Source organism: Grammomys surdaster, unplaced genomic scaffold (genome assembly GCF_004785775.1).
Source record: "Grammomys surdaster isolate TR1022 unplaced genomic scaffold, NIH_TR_1.0 125780, whole genome shotgun sequence".
Classification (NCBI taxonomy): domain Eukaryota; kingdom Metazoa; phylum Chordata; class Mammalia; order Rodentia; family Muridae; genus Grammomys; species Grammomys surdaster.
Genome location: NW_021620611.1, coordinates 2282212 through 2299142, shown reverse-complemented (window position 1 = coordinate 2299142; position 16931 = coordinate 2282212). Strand labels below are relative to the sequence as shown.

The 16931-nt window shown below is 40.3% G+C and overlaps 1 protein-coding gene across 3 annotated transcripts in view; it reads left to right on the top strand.

Annotated features, from left to right (window-relative positions):
• Nucleotides 1-16931, top strand: part of Psd3 (pleckstrin and Sec7 domain containing 3) — a 435293-nt gene that overhangs the window by 395804 nt on the left and 22558 nt on the right. For all 3 annotated transcript variants that reach the window (XM_028789051.1, XM_028789050.1, XM_028789052.1), the window contains exons 14-15: nucleotides 599-743; nucleotides 7033-7176. In XM_028789051.1, the coding sequence (XP_028644884.1) occupies nucleotides 599-743; nucleotides 7033-7176 (289 nt within the window). The remainder of the gene's footprint in view (nucleotides 1-598; nucleotides 744-7032; nucleotides 7177-16931) is intronic.

Genomic DNA, 16931 nt, shown 5'->3' with positions numbered 1-16931 from the left:
GTATCTCTCTGTCTCTGTATCTCTCTGTCTCTGTCTCTCTCTCTCTCACATGTCATACATACAATAATGATGTTTTTAAAGAATGATGCCATAAACATTGATATATAAGTCTTTGTGATCAGTATCTCCTATGTCTTATGCACCTACATAAGAATATTGTTACTTGGTTGTATTGTGAATGTGTAGTTAATATGTGAGGAAACAATCCAGTTCTTTCCCACAGTGGCCTGGCATGCCTTTTTATAATTCTTTTTTACTGTGTATGCCTGAGTTTAATTTTAAAATAAAATTTATGACTAAAAGAGAAAAGTTAACTTTAATATTAATTTTGGCTAAGACTACCTTCTAAGAAAACGTGGATACTTGCCAAGTGTTTATCCTGTTTTCCCTATGTAGAGAAAGACACGGCATGTACCGTGATGGTGGTGCCTGTGGCCTTTCGTTCCCATGATGATTGCTGATCACTGTTGAGAATGGTAGCCTCCAGGGGACCAGTGAAGTGTTACACTCAGAATATTTTAAATCAGTGAACAAAAGGCAAAGTGTGTTCTGCCTAGACATAGCACTATCCTAACGTACTCGTCTCTTCCTCTCGTAGGAGCCCAGAGGAGATGCAAGGGTGGATAAACAGAATTAACTGTGTGGCAGCGGTGTTCTCTGCCCCACCGTTCCCAGCGGCCATTGGTTCTCAGAAGAAGTTTAGCCGTCCACTTCTGCCAGCCACAACAACCAAACTCTCCCAGGTAAGCCCATGCGGTCATGCCCTGAGCTTAGGAAAGCATGCTTACTGGGAATATTAGTATTAACTAAGTTTTACTGTTGAAAGATTGTGCATACTCTGGTCTGTCTGTAAGAGAAACCTTGCAGGAGTGAACTGCAGGAATGGGCATGTCCAATGGGCTTGTGCCTCAGCCTCAGCACTGCAGACCTGTGCGTGCTTTATTACTTTTTAATCGTAATTTTATGTGACATGACCCAGGCCTGGAGCAACATCCTGGCTTGGTAATGAGCTTTTCACCTTTCATCCATTACTTTCCTTTTGAAGAATATAAAAGTGTTTCCATGATTTCCTTCTAGCTGTATAGTGAGAGTGGGGTAATTCCAGTTTAATTCCTCGACCTTGGGGAAGAGGTGGTAAGATTCGGTTCCACTAAACTCATCCACGTCAAGAGGTGAAACTCTTTTTCACATTCCTTTCCATCAACTTTTCTGCTGTTGTCAGATTAATCAAATTAGCATACCCTAACATTGTCAGATTAATCTTTCCAAAAATTATCATACCTTCTCCTCAAAGCTGTGGTCTGAGACCCTGCCAACATTAAACATGTCTGAATTAGCACCACTGCCGTTGACTAGTAAAGGATTTTGGAAGTTACTTTGATGTCCTTATGAAATTCTTGTTTCTTAATATAGAATTAATTCCATCTAGGATGGGCCAGACACTGGCATTGAGAAACAACTTACTTGTAGTTCAGCTGGATGGACATAGAGAATCATAGAACCCTGTATGGCACCGAGGACAGGAAAGTTGAGCAAAAGAGGAAGCATGAGATCTGATAGGAAGCTTAAAGGAAGCCAAGCTGTCATAGGATGTGTGATATAAGGGATACAGTGGTCAGAGAAGAAAAGCACTGCAGTGCAGGAGCTCTGGACATGTTTCCATGGCTTGAGAGGCCTTGAGACAAGCAGGAATATTGCTCTGAGGTAAGCAGAGCCATGTCATAAAGGAACTTTGTCCTAATCTGTGCTGCTATGACACAATACCACAGAGTCGGTAACCTATTAAAAAACAAAGCACAGAAATTCACTTCCTGTGCCATGAGGTCAGGGTCCCCTTGCTGTATGGTAATCTTGTAGAGAATCACATGGTGAAGACAACAAGGGGCTGAGCAGGAGAAAGTTGAGGGTGTCAGCCTGATTCTTAGCAGCCCACTAGTCTACTCAAAACAATAGTCTCAACAACACATGAGTGTGAAGCTCACTCACCCTGGTCACCTCTTCACAGCCACAGTAAAAATTAAACTTCCATGTACATTTTGGAAGGGGACACTAAACCATTGCGTGTTTGCTATGTGTAAGATTTTGAATGTTTTGTTAGCTCCCCAGTATCCTTGAGAAAATAGCCTCAAGCAGGATAAGAATGTGATCCCATTGATAGTGTAGATGTTACTATTGTTACTATGTGATTAAAGAAGATAGCACTGGAAGCAGAAGGCCCTTCAGGAGTGTTAGTAATCCAGAAGGGAGTATTTATGGCAGCTGTGAAGGGAAGTGGAAACTTCCATGCATATAACTGGGCAGCTCTAATGGCTGGGAAAGATAAGAAGAGCTGTCACCTGTTTGAACGGCTGGGGACTCTGATTTCTGGCCTGGCTTGTGGAACCCTGCCTCAGTTAATCCAGACTTCCCATTCTGATTCTCTGCAAAGTCCTTTCCTAGGTCCTTGTCTTCCTTCTTGTTCTAAATATTGTAGTTCCAGGGCTCAGAAACAGACTAAGGTACTCAAGCACTAGTTTCTATAGTTATTTAGGTGAGAATCATCTAATTCAGAGGGTCTGCATTAAGAAAAGAAGGGAAGGCAGAAAAATCACAGCAAATGACCTGTACTAGGTGGCAGAGAAGTCACTGGTAAACTTGGGAAGGACAGTTGGCTGGAGTGATGGGAGGGGACTCTGTACTGGTCTTCTTTGATGGAGAGGAAGGGAATGGGCACAAGTATATTCATAGTTATAAAAAACATCAGTAAGAGAAGAGTCACGGCTTCAGGAAAGATCTTATGGTAGGGGGTTTTAAACTTGTATTAGATATTTACTATATAAGCATTATTTCTGTTGTGTAATTCATCAGCTACTTAAGAAGTATTAGGGATATTGAGGCAAGCATTAGGGAAGAGTGGCATTTAATTTTCATGTATAGTAAGTATGTTTAGAGAAAGATTGCCAGATCTTCTCTGGGGTCAAGCTTCATCCTCCCCCATTGAGAACCACTGCTCTCCCCAGTGACTGTCCATCTGTGAGCTTCAGATAGACAGACCTATAGTTTGATTATGGCCTTCTGAATGCCAGAGGCTTTGGGGTAATTAGAACTGTTAAAATGTATAGCAACAAGGTGAGTACTCTCCTGGAAAGATAAACAGTGTTAGGAAAATCAAAGGGCCAAGTAAGAGCATTTGGTACTTTGAGCAGATTTGTTCATTATCCTGTCACTGGCGAGCTTTTCTTGAATTTGTTCTTGTCTTGCCTCCAAAGCATATTAGCCTGGATTATTAAGGCTGATTGCTGCCAGTGTGGCACAGCTCTTCCTGAACGGCTCTGTGTGGAGGAGTTGCCTTCTCTGTTGTTTTCTTCACAGTGCTGCCAGAGTACATTTTTCCTCTGTTGGGGGTGGAGAGACTACTTCGAACATTTAAAATTTTCCCCCTCCTTCTGGTATAGCTGTCCAAACAGAATATCATGCCCCCCTCCTGCACACATGCCAGATAGTTTATTGAGGACTTTTTATACCCACCAAAGCAGTCATTTTCAAGCTTGGATGTACACAGAATGATCTGAGACTTGTAGCACAGGCCCAGTTTTCAGACCTATGTGATGATTAAGGTTCAGGCTGAGCCATGAAGGACGCATGTGTCTCAGATAGGCAGGTAGCTGGCTAGGTAGATAGGTAGCATGTAGACTCTGTGGCACTCTCTGCCTTCCTTAGGCCTTTCACCACTTCTGGACACTCATATCACATACAGTGAGTGTTTCTTATATCTGGGCCTGTTATCTTCGAATCCTATTCATTTTCTTGTGAAAATTTGGAATGGTCAATCATTAGATACTAGTCATTATACATTGGGCAAACCACATGTAAACACTGGTAAGAACAGTCCTGTGCTCACTTTTCATACTGAAATATCTACCTCTTACAGGTGGTAGGTATTGAACCCAGAACCTCTTGCATGCTAGGCAAGCACTCTACTGCCAAGCCATACCTGAACTCCTTCCTTATTCTATTTTGTGGTTTGGCTGACAGTGGGAGTGCAGTGGGCCCACCATGAAAACACTGGGAATGTGTGTGGTATGACAGAACAGTAGTCATTCTTGTGGTTGCCTTCCTCATAGTCAGAACTATACACTCGTCCTACCCACACTTATACAGTCTGTCATGTCATTGTGTACTGTCTGTATGTATTAAAACACCATAGTGAGCCTCATTGATGTATACTGTTGACACTACTCCTAAAAGTTAAATGAATCTAGGTACACTGATCACATCTATAATTCAGCTATGTGGGACCTGAGTCAGGAGAACTATTTCAAAGCCAGCCTAGGCAATATTTCAGTTACTTAAATAAAAAAGCAAAATATGAAATGCCCTTCAAAATAAAAATACTATTAGGTAAGAGAAAGTAAAATCCCATGTTAAATTTTAATTGACAGGTAAGAATTGTCTCTATTTATAGTTACACCATGTTTTTATAGTATGCATACATTGTGCAGTGATTAATCAGGCTAATTGATGTATGTGCTACTTTTGTGGTGAGGACATTTGACATATTTTTAGCAATTTTTAAATATGTATCACACTGCCATTAATTATAGTTGACTTGAGTCACCATCGAATTCTTGAATTTATTCTTCGCAATGGCTGACATTTTTGATCTTTGACCAGCATCTCCCAAGTCCTCACAAACCCTAGGTTATATAGCCACTAGTCTATCATCTAGTGTCCTGTGGTGTGCCTTGTTTTTGGATTTCACATATAAGTGAGCACATGTAGTGTTTTCCGTGTGTTCATTTTGTAGTATATGACTAGTATTTTATTTTTAAGGCTGAATATATTTGTTCCATTTTGATCAGTAATGGTCTCTGTTGTTTGACACATAGTTTATGTCTGTATCTTAGACACTGTGAGTCATGCTACAGTGACCATGACAGTGTGTGTATCTCTTGACATTATTTCATTCCTTCAAGTATACATGGCTGGATGATCTAGTAATTCTCTTTGTAGTTTTCCATAATTGTTGATTGTTGGTGGTGATATTCTCTCTCTCTCTCTCTCTCTCTCTCTCTCTCTCTCTCTCTCTCTCACACACACACACACACACACACACACACACACACACACACACATTCTCTCTCACTCTGTCTTACACAGTTCTGAATATCCTGGAGAAACAAGGTCAGGGTTCCAGCAGGGTCACAGTCTGGAATATCTCCCTAAGGGCTTCATATCATTGCTATCTTTTTTGGTTGCTGGATTTCTAGCCTTTCCTTGGTGTGTAGCATGGATACAGATGAGTCACTGGGCCTTCTGATCTCATTAGCCTTGCTGGGACTCCATTGTCAAGTTTGGGTGCATGAGTTTAAAGCTTTAGCACACCCATTTTAGAAATATACCCATCTGTGACATGGTCTTTATGTTCCTTTACAGAGCATTATAGATGAATGAAAAATTGTAAACAAAGCTCCCTAAGGAGTTTTTTTTGGCTTTTGGCATTATCTGTGAGTAGATGATGGGTTTCCCATAATCTTCACTTTGTTTCTCTCTGTGCCCCCATTCCTTACCAGGATACTTGGAGTATTTTGTTGTACCTGGTACTTCAAATGAATATGGTCCTGGTTTCATCCTTCACTTTATTTTTCTTTTCATTACTTATTTTCTATTTGAGGACCTTAAATTTGCAAGTTATTTTCTTTATGCTCTAGAGATGTCACTATTTTAGAGGACCCTAAGATACTGTACATGACTTATGCTTCTTGGGTAACTTTTTACTTAAAATAATACATAGCCTTAATTTATTATTTGTAATTATTAATTTTCTGGTAACTTTAAAAATTCATCTCTATCCTTCTGTATAAATTACATAATATAAAATTATGTTTCTATTGTGCAAAATACTGGTTATTTTAATTCCTTTTTTATCTACCGTCCATTTATTTTATGCTGCACATGTAAAATTGCTCAAGATTTTGAACAAATTTTCATGGAAAAGCAGAAGGCTAAGCAGCTACACAACTGTACAGATGCCAAAGAATTAAAATACCTTTTGCTTCAAGCATGTTTAAAGCTGCTGGATATGTATTATGCATCTATAATTCCAATCATGAGGGGGAGGCAGAAGGGTAATGAGTTTCAAAGCCAGTCTGTCCTACTCAGTGAGATCTTATCTCCAAAAGAAGACAGACAGACATGAAGGGAGGGAGGGAGGAAGAGAGGGAGGAGAAAAGGAAGGCAGGAAGGAAGGAAGGAAGGAAGGAAGGAAGGAAGGAAGGAAGGAAGGAAGGAGAAAGAGAAAGAAGAAAAGAATAAATATTTTCACTATGTTATGAGAGAGCTGAGAGACATATCTTTGTAGGTGGTGTATTACTAAGTTGATATAAATGGTGTCCAGGAATGGAAATCTTTATGCGCAGGATTGATCATTTTGTGTTAGTTCCTGGTGTGTGGACTAATGGTGTTCAGGCTGTAATTACTCTGTGTTTAATGGAATGACTGCTTTGGGTCAATGAAGTTGAAGCAAGTGAGAATCTCTGCCACTCTAGGGAAGAATTTCATCTGCACATAGGTTTCATAAATGCATTTCTTCATAGCACAATTTCTCCCTAAAAGAGAAAACATTATACAAATAAATGTTTATTATAATAAGCAGGCGGAAGCTAACAGCATTGCTGAGTGTGCATGAAGGGAGAAGCCAAGTCATGTGGCTCTTAGGAAAAGCACTTAATTGTTCAGCTTGTAACTAACATGTTTGTCGAGGTTTCTCTTAAGACGTCTGGTCCCCATATGGTAACAAGTACAGCTGATAAAGGGCTCAGAAATGGTGTGGCTTTGTGACAAGAGATTGGCTAGTAATGTTAGTCCCTATTGCCATTCTAAAAAGGAATATACTAACGCTAGCCTAAAAAAGTTGGAAGGACTTAAGACCGAAGGCTCCTCTTTGGACTATTTTGATAAATTGAAGTCATTACGCAGAAAGGATTTTACAGGCGTCCTGTGCTTTTCTTTGATTATTTTCTGCACACTGAATGACTTCATAATTTCCTGCAGGAGGAACAGCTGAAGTCCCATGAAAGCAAGCTGAAGCAGATCACCACTGAGCTGGCTGAACATCGCTCATATCCCCCAGACAAGAAGGTCAAAGCCAAGGATGTCGACGAATACAAGCTTAAAGATCACTATCTGGAGTTTGAGGTATGGCTGGCCTAGATGTTACTAAGTGGTGTTTTATTATCTATCTGAAGATATGTGAAGTATGTGAAGTAAACACTTCATAGCAGTCATGGTAGTGAGCTTGACTTGTCCTGGCTCCAACTTAGGATGTCCTAGTATGACAGGAGCCCTAGTAGCTTCATGTTTGTGATTTTGTTTAAGCACTGAATAAATATCAAAGTGATGGCCAGTTCATTTGCATCACACAAACAGCCTCCAAGTTGGAATAGAGTGCACCTGTGACAAGGGTAACAAAAAGAAGAACAGGAAGGGAAATGTGCCAGGGAGGACAGCTGCTTTCTGTGACCCTGCATTTCCTCCAACAGAGTTTAGGTCAAAATAAACACAGGGAAGAAAGCATCTGCTCTTCCTGTACACCCTTGCTGCTAGGTGACATCAGCACTCCTCTCAACCACTCACCGCCATGCTTCACAGAAGGGAACTGATGAATTAAGACCTGGCTCATTCATCTGGTGTTGCCAGTGTGATGAGGAAAGAGGCAGCATATTCAAAACCAAGCTGAAAGCCTCATCCCAAAGGTACCCTTCATCTAAGGTTTCTCACAAGTCAAAGCCAGTATCCTTCAGCCTTCACTCTTGACAACCACACTCAGATCCTTAAAACATTTTTTTTCTATAAGACAAAAAGAGGAAAACTGTATGTTCCATGATTTATTTTTTCTTTCACACACTCTTCTGTCATAACTCACGCTGTCACTCATTGCACTTCTACACCCTTCCACATCCTTCATTTTCTCTCATTTCCCTATTACATGACATTTCGTCCTCGGGACTGCACCTGGGAGCATCTGAGCACTTACATCTTAACATTGTCTTTGCAGGGCTCCACCCTGTTGCCCTCTTTACCACAGCCACTGCCAGAGTGCCTCCTCTGTGCCAGTCCTGGCTTCATACCTCTCACAGGAGACTAGCAGTTGCCTCCTGCTGCCTTTCCTTCCTTCAGTTCATCCACCATGTCCTTTTCTGGTTTGGTCTAAAGGTCAAGGTGATGATAGTGTCACCTGTCCCATAACTGTCCCAGCTCTTACACCCAACCCTCCTCCCATTTACCTTCCAAATAAAGTTCCACACATGAATCTGAGAGGATTTACCTTTCTCTCCTATCTAGACCACATGTCTCTCCACATGCAGTGGTAACTAATATTTCTGTCCCCTTCTCCCTGAAACCACGTATGCATTACTTTCTTCATCTACTTCTGTCTCCAATGTCCTTCTATGGCTATCATTTTTTGATACCATCTGGGTAAGACCCAGATCTCTCCTATAAAAAGCCTACTTTTGACACACTATCCATGTAGAACTCGCCATGAATTGACTGTAAGTTGAAGTTACGTTAATCTTTCTTTGGGCCCCAATGCAGCATGTCCAAGACCCTGGACTTGCTTGTTGATTTTCACAGAATGTCCTAGAAGTTGCTACCTGAGTCATCACTGTACCACTGTATCTTAGACAGAAGGCAGAACCATAGCCAACACTATTCTCCATGGTAAAGATGACATACAAGGAAAATCTTCTAGTAAAGATTGAAAGTTTGTTGACTAAAGCTACTAAAACCTTACCAGCAGAAGATTTGAAAAATTAATAAAAAGAAAAAGTGAATAGCAGCTCATCTTTGACAAGGCTTGTTCATTCCTGGGAAATATAAGTTCTCAAAAAGCAATCTTTATTCTTCACACTTCTGCAGTAGCTGGAAGCCATGGGCTTCTTTTCTGTTTCACACTTTCTAATTAAATTTCCCAACACCTTACTCCCTGGCTTCCAGAACTCATCACCTTGCTTTGAGCCCTTGACTCTTTAAGAGGAGAACCTATCCTCAGGAGTTAGGGCCCTTGCCAACCCACAGGAAGGTAGCCACTGCTAGACAGAGACCAATGTGTGGATCTTCTGTGGAACCCTTTTCTTGCAAATGGAGCCCAGGGAGAAACAGCAATTTCATATCCTGAACTTTAAATTTAGAGCATCTTTGGGGAAATCGGGTCTCGTTGCCATCGTTGCCTCCTCAAGGAATTTGAAGATTGTATTCCAAGACTTTACTCATTAAGGTCAGACTCAGGGTAATGTGTCAAGTGTGTTGAATTGTCTGTCAAGCTGCATTAACCTGTGTGAGAGAGGAAGGTCCAAGGGGCACTTACTGTGTGATTTTCATCAAAAACGGTGTGTGTGTGAGATGAGTAAATACTCTTGGAAAAGTGATTCATTGTTTTTCACTAACTCAGATGAAAATTGAAGTAATGGATCATATAGAATCTACAGTGCTGAGAGTTCAGCCACAGAGTTGGTCTCCTGTGGGTGCTTGTGGGGGCTCTTGTGCAGGATCTTTTGCTTTATAAGCAATATCCCTTTAATCACTCACTTCTTTCCTGAATAGAATGTAAGCAACTATTGGCCAGTTTGTATATTTTGCTGACAGCTCTACCCTGTATCCTAGAATATTTTCCAAGTTCTTGATATTCATTGAAACTTTATCATAGAATCTGATGCTATGATTGCATCAGAGAAGTCAGTGTACTCAGAAAGCTTAGTTAGTATCAATCCTTTATAGAGGGACAGGAACATGTGTGATAGAAAATCCCATTAGCAAGTGAGAAGAGAAGGCCTGCAGGTCCACAGAAGCCCTGGCTGGTCAGTGACATGAGTAAGGTGCTAACCCAGGCTGTGTTCTCACTGGAGATGAACCACATGGTCAGCTCTCAGAGTGCTGAGTCTCACCTGCTCAATTACAGGCCATCATCTGTAAGCCTCCTTTGGTTTCAGAACAGTTCTGCTCATTTCACATGCTTCGGAAAGAAGAGCACTTTTGTTTAGGCAGAATATTAAATTACTGCCGACAACACCAGGGTAGGTCCTATGTCTATGCATTTCAGTTATGTCCCAGGGTGCTTTGAGGACAAGCAATTCTTCATAGCAAGCCAAATTCATAGCTCTCTGGATGGCTAAGAATGCCTATAAGCCCTCACTCACAGTAAATAATTAGAAATTCCAGTAAATGTATAGGTTTAGGATGTAAAGAAATGTACAGAAAACAGAGAAATTTACATCTTAGCCTTGTAGGAAAGGTTCATTATCTAAAACAGCAAATTTTACTGAGAATGGGCTGTAATTAACTAAACCTGTACTTTTTCTCTGATTCATATTTGGTAGAGAATGGACAGTCTTGTTATTGACTCAATTAGTACCTGAAGCCATGGCCTTTTTTTCCCTCTTTTTTCTTTTTTAAAAAAGAGTTATGTATTTATATTATATATGAGTGCTCTATCTGCATGTACACCTGCATTCCAGAAGAGGGAGGGCATTAGATCCCATTATAAATGGTTGTGAGCCACCATCTTGTTGCTGGGAATTGAACTCAGGACCTCTGGAAGAACAGCCAGTGCTCTTAACCACTGAGCCATCTCTCCAACCTAGCCTTTTTCTTAGAAGAATTTTGTTGGAAAGTTTGCTTTTGGAAGGTATATACTCTGAAATAGTTAATAACGTTATAAGTCCACAAAAAAGGAAACATAAGTCACCTCACAGTTTGAGGAAGTAAGCAAGAGCCACGCTTCTTCACACATTAGTTTACTTATCCTTTATTTGGGTTCCATTTTATTCTAAGGTGTTTTCACTGATTTTTCAAGCTTCCAAAGTACATTAGAAAAATATATAACGGCTTAGAAGGAAGACAGATGGCTTGTAGACAGAATAAACACTCACAAAGGTCCCGTCAGTCAAGCACAGTGGATTGAGCTATGCTAGGAAACATTTATGTGCTTGAAGAAGCATTATCTTCAGATTCTCTTGACGGCATTTGTCCTCAGCCTTGGTATTTGTCTTCGCTTCTTTAAAAACAATAGCTACTAGGAAATGAAGACATTGTTTATTTCAAGGTGTCTCTCATGCAACACTTAAGATAGTTGCAATAGGTAACTGATCCTTACATTGAGCTAGACCTGAGGAGAGAGGGAGGGAAAAGAAGGTATAGCAGTATATAAACCTCTAAATCATTGCTAGACTGGGAAACAGTCATATAGGAAGGATTACAGAAGGTGGGCTTGATCTCAGGCTCACAAAGGCGATTGTAAAATTGGGTGAAGACAGTGTGTATGAACTGTGTGTGACAGCTCACATGCTTTGCTTGCAGTGTCAATTCAGTTGAGCAAAAGAAGTTATTTCCTTCCTGTTGGCTCCATCATGTCACATCCAATAACTCTACATCTGTCTTAATGCCTGAAAGAGTCTGAGTCCTCAACCCTGTTACTAGTACTGCAGCCATTTGTTTAGGACTGAAATGCTAGTTGTGTTGTTGAATGTGGGCTTCAGAATTCACCATCCCAATGTAGTCTGAGTACCACGTGAAATTAGTGTGTCATAAATTTAACCAATAGTGTTGGATGGTAGATCTTAATAAGTGAATTCAACCCACTGTTGCTCACTCACTCACTCACTCACTCACGTCCCCTCTTGCCTTCTGCCCTGTACTGTAGTAGTACTAAAGGACTATAGTATAGTACTGCATGAAGACTCATAATTCTTTGCTCTTTATAAACTTCCCTCCTCAGGCAGTCTCTGTAACCACATAGATTGATAGACAGCAAATGCAGAGAAGAACTAGTTTTTCCTGTAACAAATGGCTAAAAAGTGAGTGTGGCTTTGGAATGGGCAATGGGTAAGCCAATGACAATTTTGAAATAAATGCAGGATTGTCAGGAGGGAAGCATAAAGATAATTCTGTTAAGGGCCCTGAGAACGGAAGCTAAGATATGCATCATGTTTCCCAGAGTACTTGAGTAGGACTTGGCGTAATGTAGAAAGACTCAAGGAGCAGGAAGTCTCAGAAATGAGGACAGTGTACTAGAGCTGGGAGTCAAGGCCATGCTTGGTAAATCGATACAAAGCACAATTGTCTGTAACCTAGGCTGACTTAAAATTAATAAATTCCAATAATAGAAGTTTGTAAGGAAAATATTGAAGAAGTGGCTTGGCTACCTTTAATCACACATAGTAAGATGAAAGAGGACCAAAATTAAAGACAAAACATCACCAAATGAAAGCAGAGAAAAAAAGATTTGGAAATGTTATAGCATGATCCTATAAAGTGTGAAGAGTCCTCTTTAGGAGCACAAACCACAGGAGTAGCCAAGCAGTTAGTTGCTGGAGATGCTAGCCTACATAGAAGAGGTCATTGGAACAATGGGAAAGAGCCACCAAGACTACATCAGATGTCTAAAGATCACAGTGCCAGAAGTCTTGACTTCCAGGTTTCCAGAGACGAGACCACAGGATCTTAGCATGTAGGGGGAAATTCACAAATTCCTGTGTAGCATCCCTCAGCCACCACAACTATGGCTTCAGCATCCCCAAATACAGCTTCATCCTCTTCTTGGAAAATGTAAGTCATAAGTTTTGGCAATTTCCTTACGATACTCACTCTATAGGTTTGTGAAATGAAAGAGCTTCCATTGCTTCCTCCACTGAGATTTCAAAGGAATCTGGAGGACACTCAATGGAGATTTGTCTTTGAAAAGCAACCACTTCAGAGCCCCAACAAAGATAATGCCTAGTGGCTATGTGAAATCAAGCCCTCTACAGAGTCACCATAGGAGAAATGCCTGTTGATCCTTCAGAGGGGAAGCCCTCAAAACTCCACTACTATAGAGCTACTGGTATGCAAATACCAGCCTAGGAAAACTGTAGGCATTAGACTCAAACCCCAGTGTAGTTTTGATGCCTACAGCAAAGGATTGAGGCTGAATCTTACCAGCCAGGGGCCTTCATCTCTAGTCCAGGAGACAGGACATGAAGTTGAAAGAGATTTCTCCAGCTTTAAGATTTAATGTTGCTTTCCCTGTTGGATTTTGGATTTATATGGGAGCACAACAAAACATTTTTCAAGTGTTACTACACCCTGGAAAGATGAGTCTATGCTTAGAGTACCACCCATATCTGATTTAGATGAGATTCTAGACTGGAGGCATGCTGAGCTGTGGTATTTGCTAGGTTAGATATATTTATACATATTTGGCTTATTTTAAATTTATGATGTGGTTGTCAGAACATACCCCACATAAGAAGTATGCAAACTAGGATAAGGAGTCAGTATTCTGCATTGTAAGAAAAACTTGAATTTTGGAAAGTAGTAGAATGTTGTCATTGGAAAGTCCTTAAATGCAAGTATTGTAAGTAAGAAGAGTTCATTAGGTCATGAGAGCTCTGCCTTGACAGGTAGATCTCAGTCATTGTCCAAACAAGGCTAATTCCTTGTTTAACATGAGAAGGGCTTTGTTAGAAAACTAAGTGTGTCCCTCACTTGCTCAGTTTTCCACCCTCCCATTCCTCCTCCTTGTGCCATCAGATGACAGCAGCCAAAGGTGCTTGCCAAATGCTAAGGCAATGTTCTTAGACTTCTCAACCTCCAGAGAATGAGTCAAAGAGTTCTGTTAGAAGTTACTCACTCTTGAATATTCTGTGATAGTGGCCCAAAACTGATTAAAATATGTTCCTTTGTGCTTAGAAGGGTGATACTTGCTGGTTAATGTGTTCTCACATTTTTATTAATCATAAGAGTGTCAGATTCCCTCATGACTAAAACCAGGCAGTTAGAAGCTCCCTTGACTTAGTGGGCTGGAGTTCAACTGAGTCCCCACTCCTAGATTGTGACCCAGAGTAGCATATGTTCATGGCTTAACACACGGAAGACCCACACAGGCCACATGCCTACAGAAGTCAATTTTAGAAACAGCAACTGTCTACTATAACAAGACATAACAATATTTTAAGAGAGAATATTTTAAATCTAAAGAATCTGGGGCATTCATAAAGATGCATTGTTTCCTGAGTTTTTATTTGTCTTGTCAATTAAATTGAGTTTATATCTTCTCAACCTGGTATGTTTAAGAACAAGAATACATTGACTACAGTCATTAGAGGAACGTGTCTGAAGGCCACACAGTATTAATTAGAATCGGCTAAGTTCCATTGAACTGTCTGATTTTTGTTTCATAGTTGTTAGTGGGTAGTTAGTTTGATATATTTCTTTTTGATAAGATTGATTACTTTCTCATGATGCTCATTTTTCATTTCTCAACACTGTATCAGTAATTTCCAGAATGGGAGCTCCGCAACTGACTAGCTTCCCATTCCTAAGAGCAATGGCAGGTCTATCTCAGCCCCTGCCAGGTGCCACAAAGCAACATTATCTAGATGTTGCTTTGAAACAACACTATCTAGATACTAAGTTCCTTGTTCATGAAAGTACAAGGACAAGAGTTATTTCCCTTTATCTCCCTACTGACTGTTAAAGAGAAATCCCATTAACCTACTTAAAGATAATTGGTAGCCCTAGTCTGTAACTGGGTCTAGCCTAGAACTGAATGCTACCTCCTTTGTAGACAGCATCATAGACATGGTGTCATATGTTTGGATCTGAGGAACCAAAATAGCACGAGTTAATAGAATTCCTAGAAACTTATTTTTTTTTCCTTTTAGTGGAATGCTGTCTTAAATTATGTTCAAAGATAGAGACCAAAGATCAGCAATATCTAGATGCTCATTTCAGGTCATAATAGAATCAGAATTCTTTGTCATTTGGAATCTCATATTGTATTACACAATGAAAAAGGACTAAGAAGTCTTTTTTTTTTTTTGTTTTGTTTTGTTTTGTTTTGGTTTTTCGAGACAGGGTTTCTCTGTGTAGCCCTGGCTGTCCTGGAACTCACTCTGTAGACCAGGCTGGCCTCGAACTCAGAAATCCACCTGTCTCTGCCTCCCAAGTGCTGGGATTAAAGGCGTGTGCCACCACCGCCCGGCAGGACTAAGAAGTCTTAAAGTTTAATCTTTAAATGATTACAGTTGCCAGCAAAAGGAAGAAAAGACTAGAAACAGATTCTTTGAGCTTCATTTAAAGAGAAGTTAGTGCCTTGCTTGAGAAGACAGACTAAGCATTCAGTGATTTATTTGAAATGATTCAAACCCTAACTCTTTCCTTTATCAGATGTACATATGTTCCTAAACTGTCTTCTTTAATGGCAGTCATATTCCTTTTGCTTAACATAACATCCAAAGGAAAGGGGTAAATGTTCTCATAGAGTAAAGGCAGGGGGAGTATAATTAGCACTCCTATAGTTCTGGAATATCTGGAGAATGATGTGGTGTAAGCCAGAGTCAAGACCAGTGTATGGCACTGTAGCAAGATGCTTTCTCAAAAAGCAAAACTTTTACTAATCAAAACTGTATAGATTTGATAGCTAGGGGATAGCTCAGTGGTAGAGTGCAGGTGTGCATAAAGTCTTGGGTTCAATCCTCAGCACATGAATTCAGACAAACAGACAACAAAAACTTAATGTGTAACTGATGTATATATTAAAAATCAGTTGTGGGGGAGTGGTTCAGTAAAACAGAAAAGATCCCAGAAATAAATTCCTGAATATAAGTGTGATGGCTATTCTTGGTTGTCAACTTGACTATATCTGCAATGAGCTAAATCCCAAGCATCTGAGTACACACGTAAAGGATTTCTTTTCATAATTAAATCATTTGAGGTGGGAAGATCCACCTTGAATATGGGCCATACCTTCTGCTGGCAGCCTATATAAAGAACATGGAAAAGGATGCTCTTGCTCTTCGCCTGCTTGTTAACACTTTTCCTGGCAAGTCCTTTCCTTCTGGTATCAGAGCCTACTTCTTAGGGTTCTGGCATAAACTGAAGACAAGCTGAGACATCCAGCCTCATGCACTGAACAACTACTGGATTCTTGGATGACCCATTGGTAGGGAGCCATTGGTGGACAAGTTGGACCACAACCTGCAAGCTAGAGAGACTTAGAACCCAGTAACTTCTTGGCCCACAAGACTGGATGCCTCAGAAGTCCTGTGTGCTGCAGACCTGAAGGCCTTCTTACAAACTATGACTATTCAGTCTATACTTAAAGGCTGAAGAACTGTGTTCTGATAGAAGCAATAGTGATAGACAGCAGCTATAGAATAGATAGGTTCACCAGCAAGAGGCAAAAGCAAGCAGTCAAAGAAGAGCATTTCCCTCTAACCTCCTTATGTCTGGGATACCTTCAGTGTTCCTGTCAATCCTTCCAGAAAATGCCTTTTACAGACTTACACAGAGGTATGACTTATTTGATTCCAGATTCAGTCAAGTTGACAATGAAGATCAACCAATAACACGTTCAGAGCACATAATTACAAATACTACACGATGTGCTTATGTTCTTTTGTTTCTGTTGCTAATAACACACAATCTGAGTAAGTAAATAAGAGAGATTCATTTTGGCTCATGGCTGTGGTCCGTAGTTAAGGGCTGTATCTGGACCCATTATGCTAGCAGATTCCCAGTCAGCCATAGGGCATTGGGAGATAATATGCATCATGTGTAAAAGACTTAGCGAAACTAACTTTGATGACAGATTTGATCATAAGATAACCCATTTACCTGCATTAACCCATTACCACTCATGAGGGCAGGCTCTTCATCACTTCCTAAAGGTCCCACTGGGTCCTGTCTTTTAGTATATCATAATTTGAATGTACTTTCAACATAAGTTTTTAAGGGAACAACCTGTACTCAAAATGTATAGAATGCTTCAAGTTCCAAGAGTAATAAAATGGGGATATATTGTAGTGAGTTGGCAATGGACGAGATAGCTTAGACCAGAGTACTATCAAAGCTTGCTCAAGCTATGCTTTAAGGAATGTCTAGAGAGACTGATCTGCCCATCATGACTAACACTG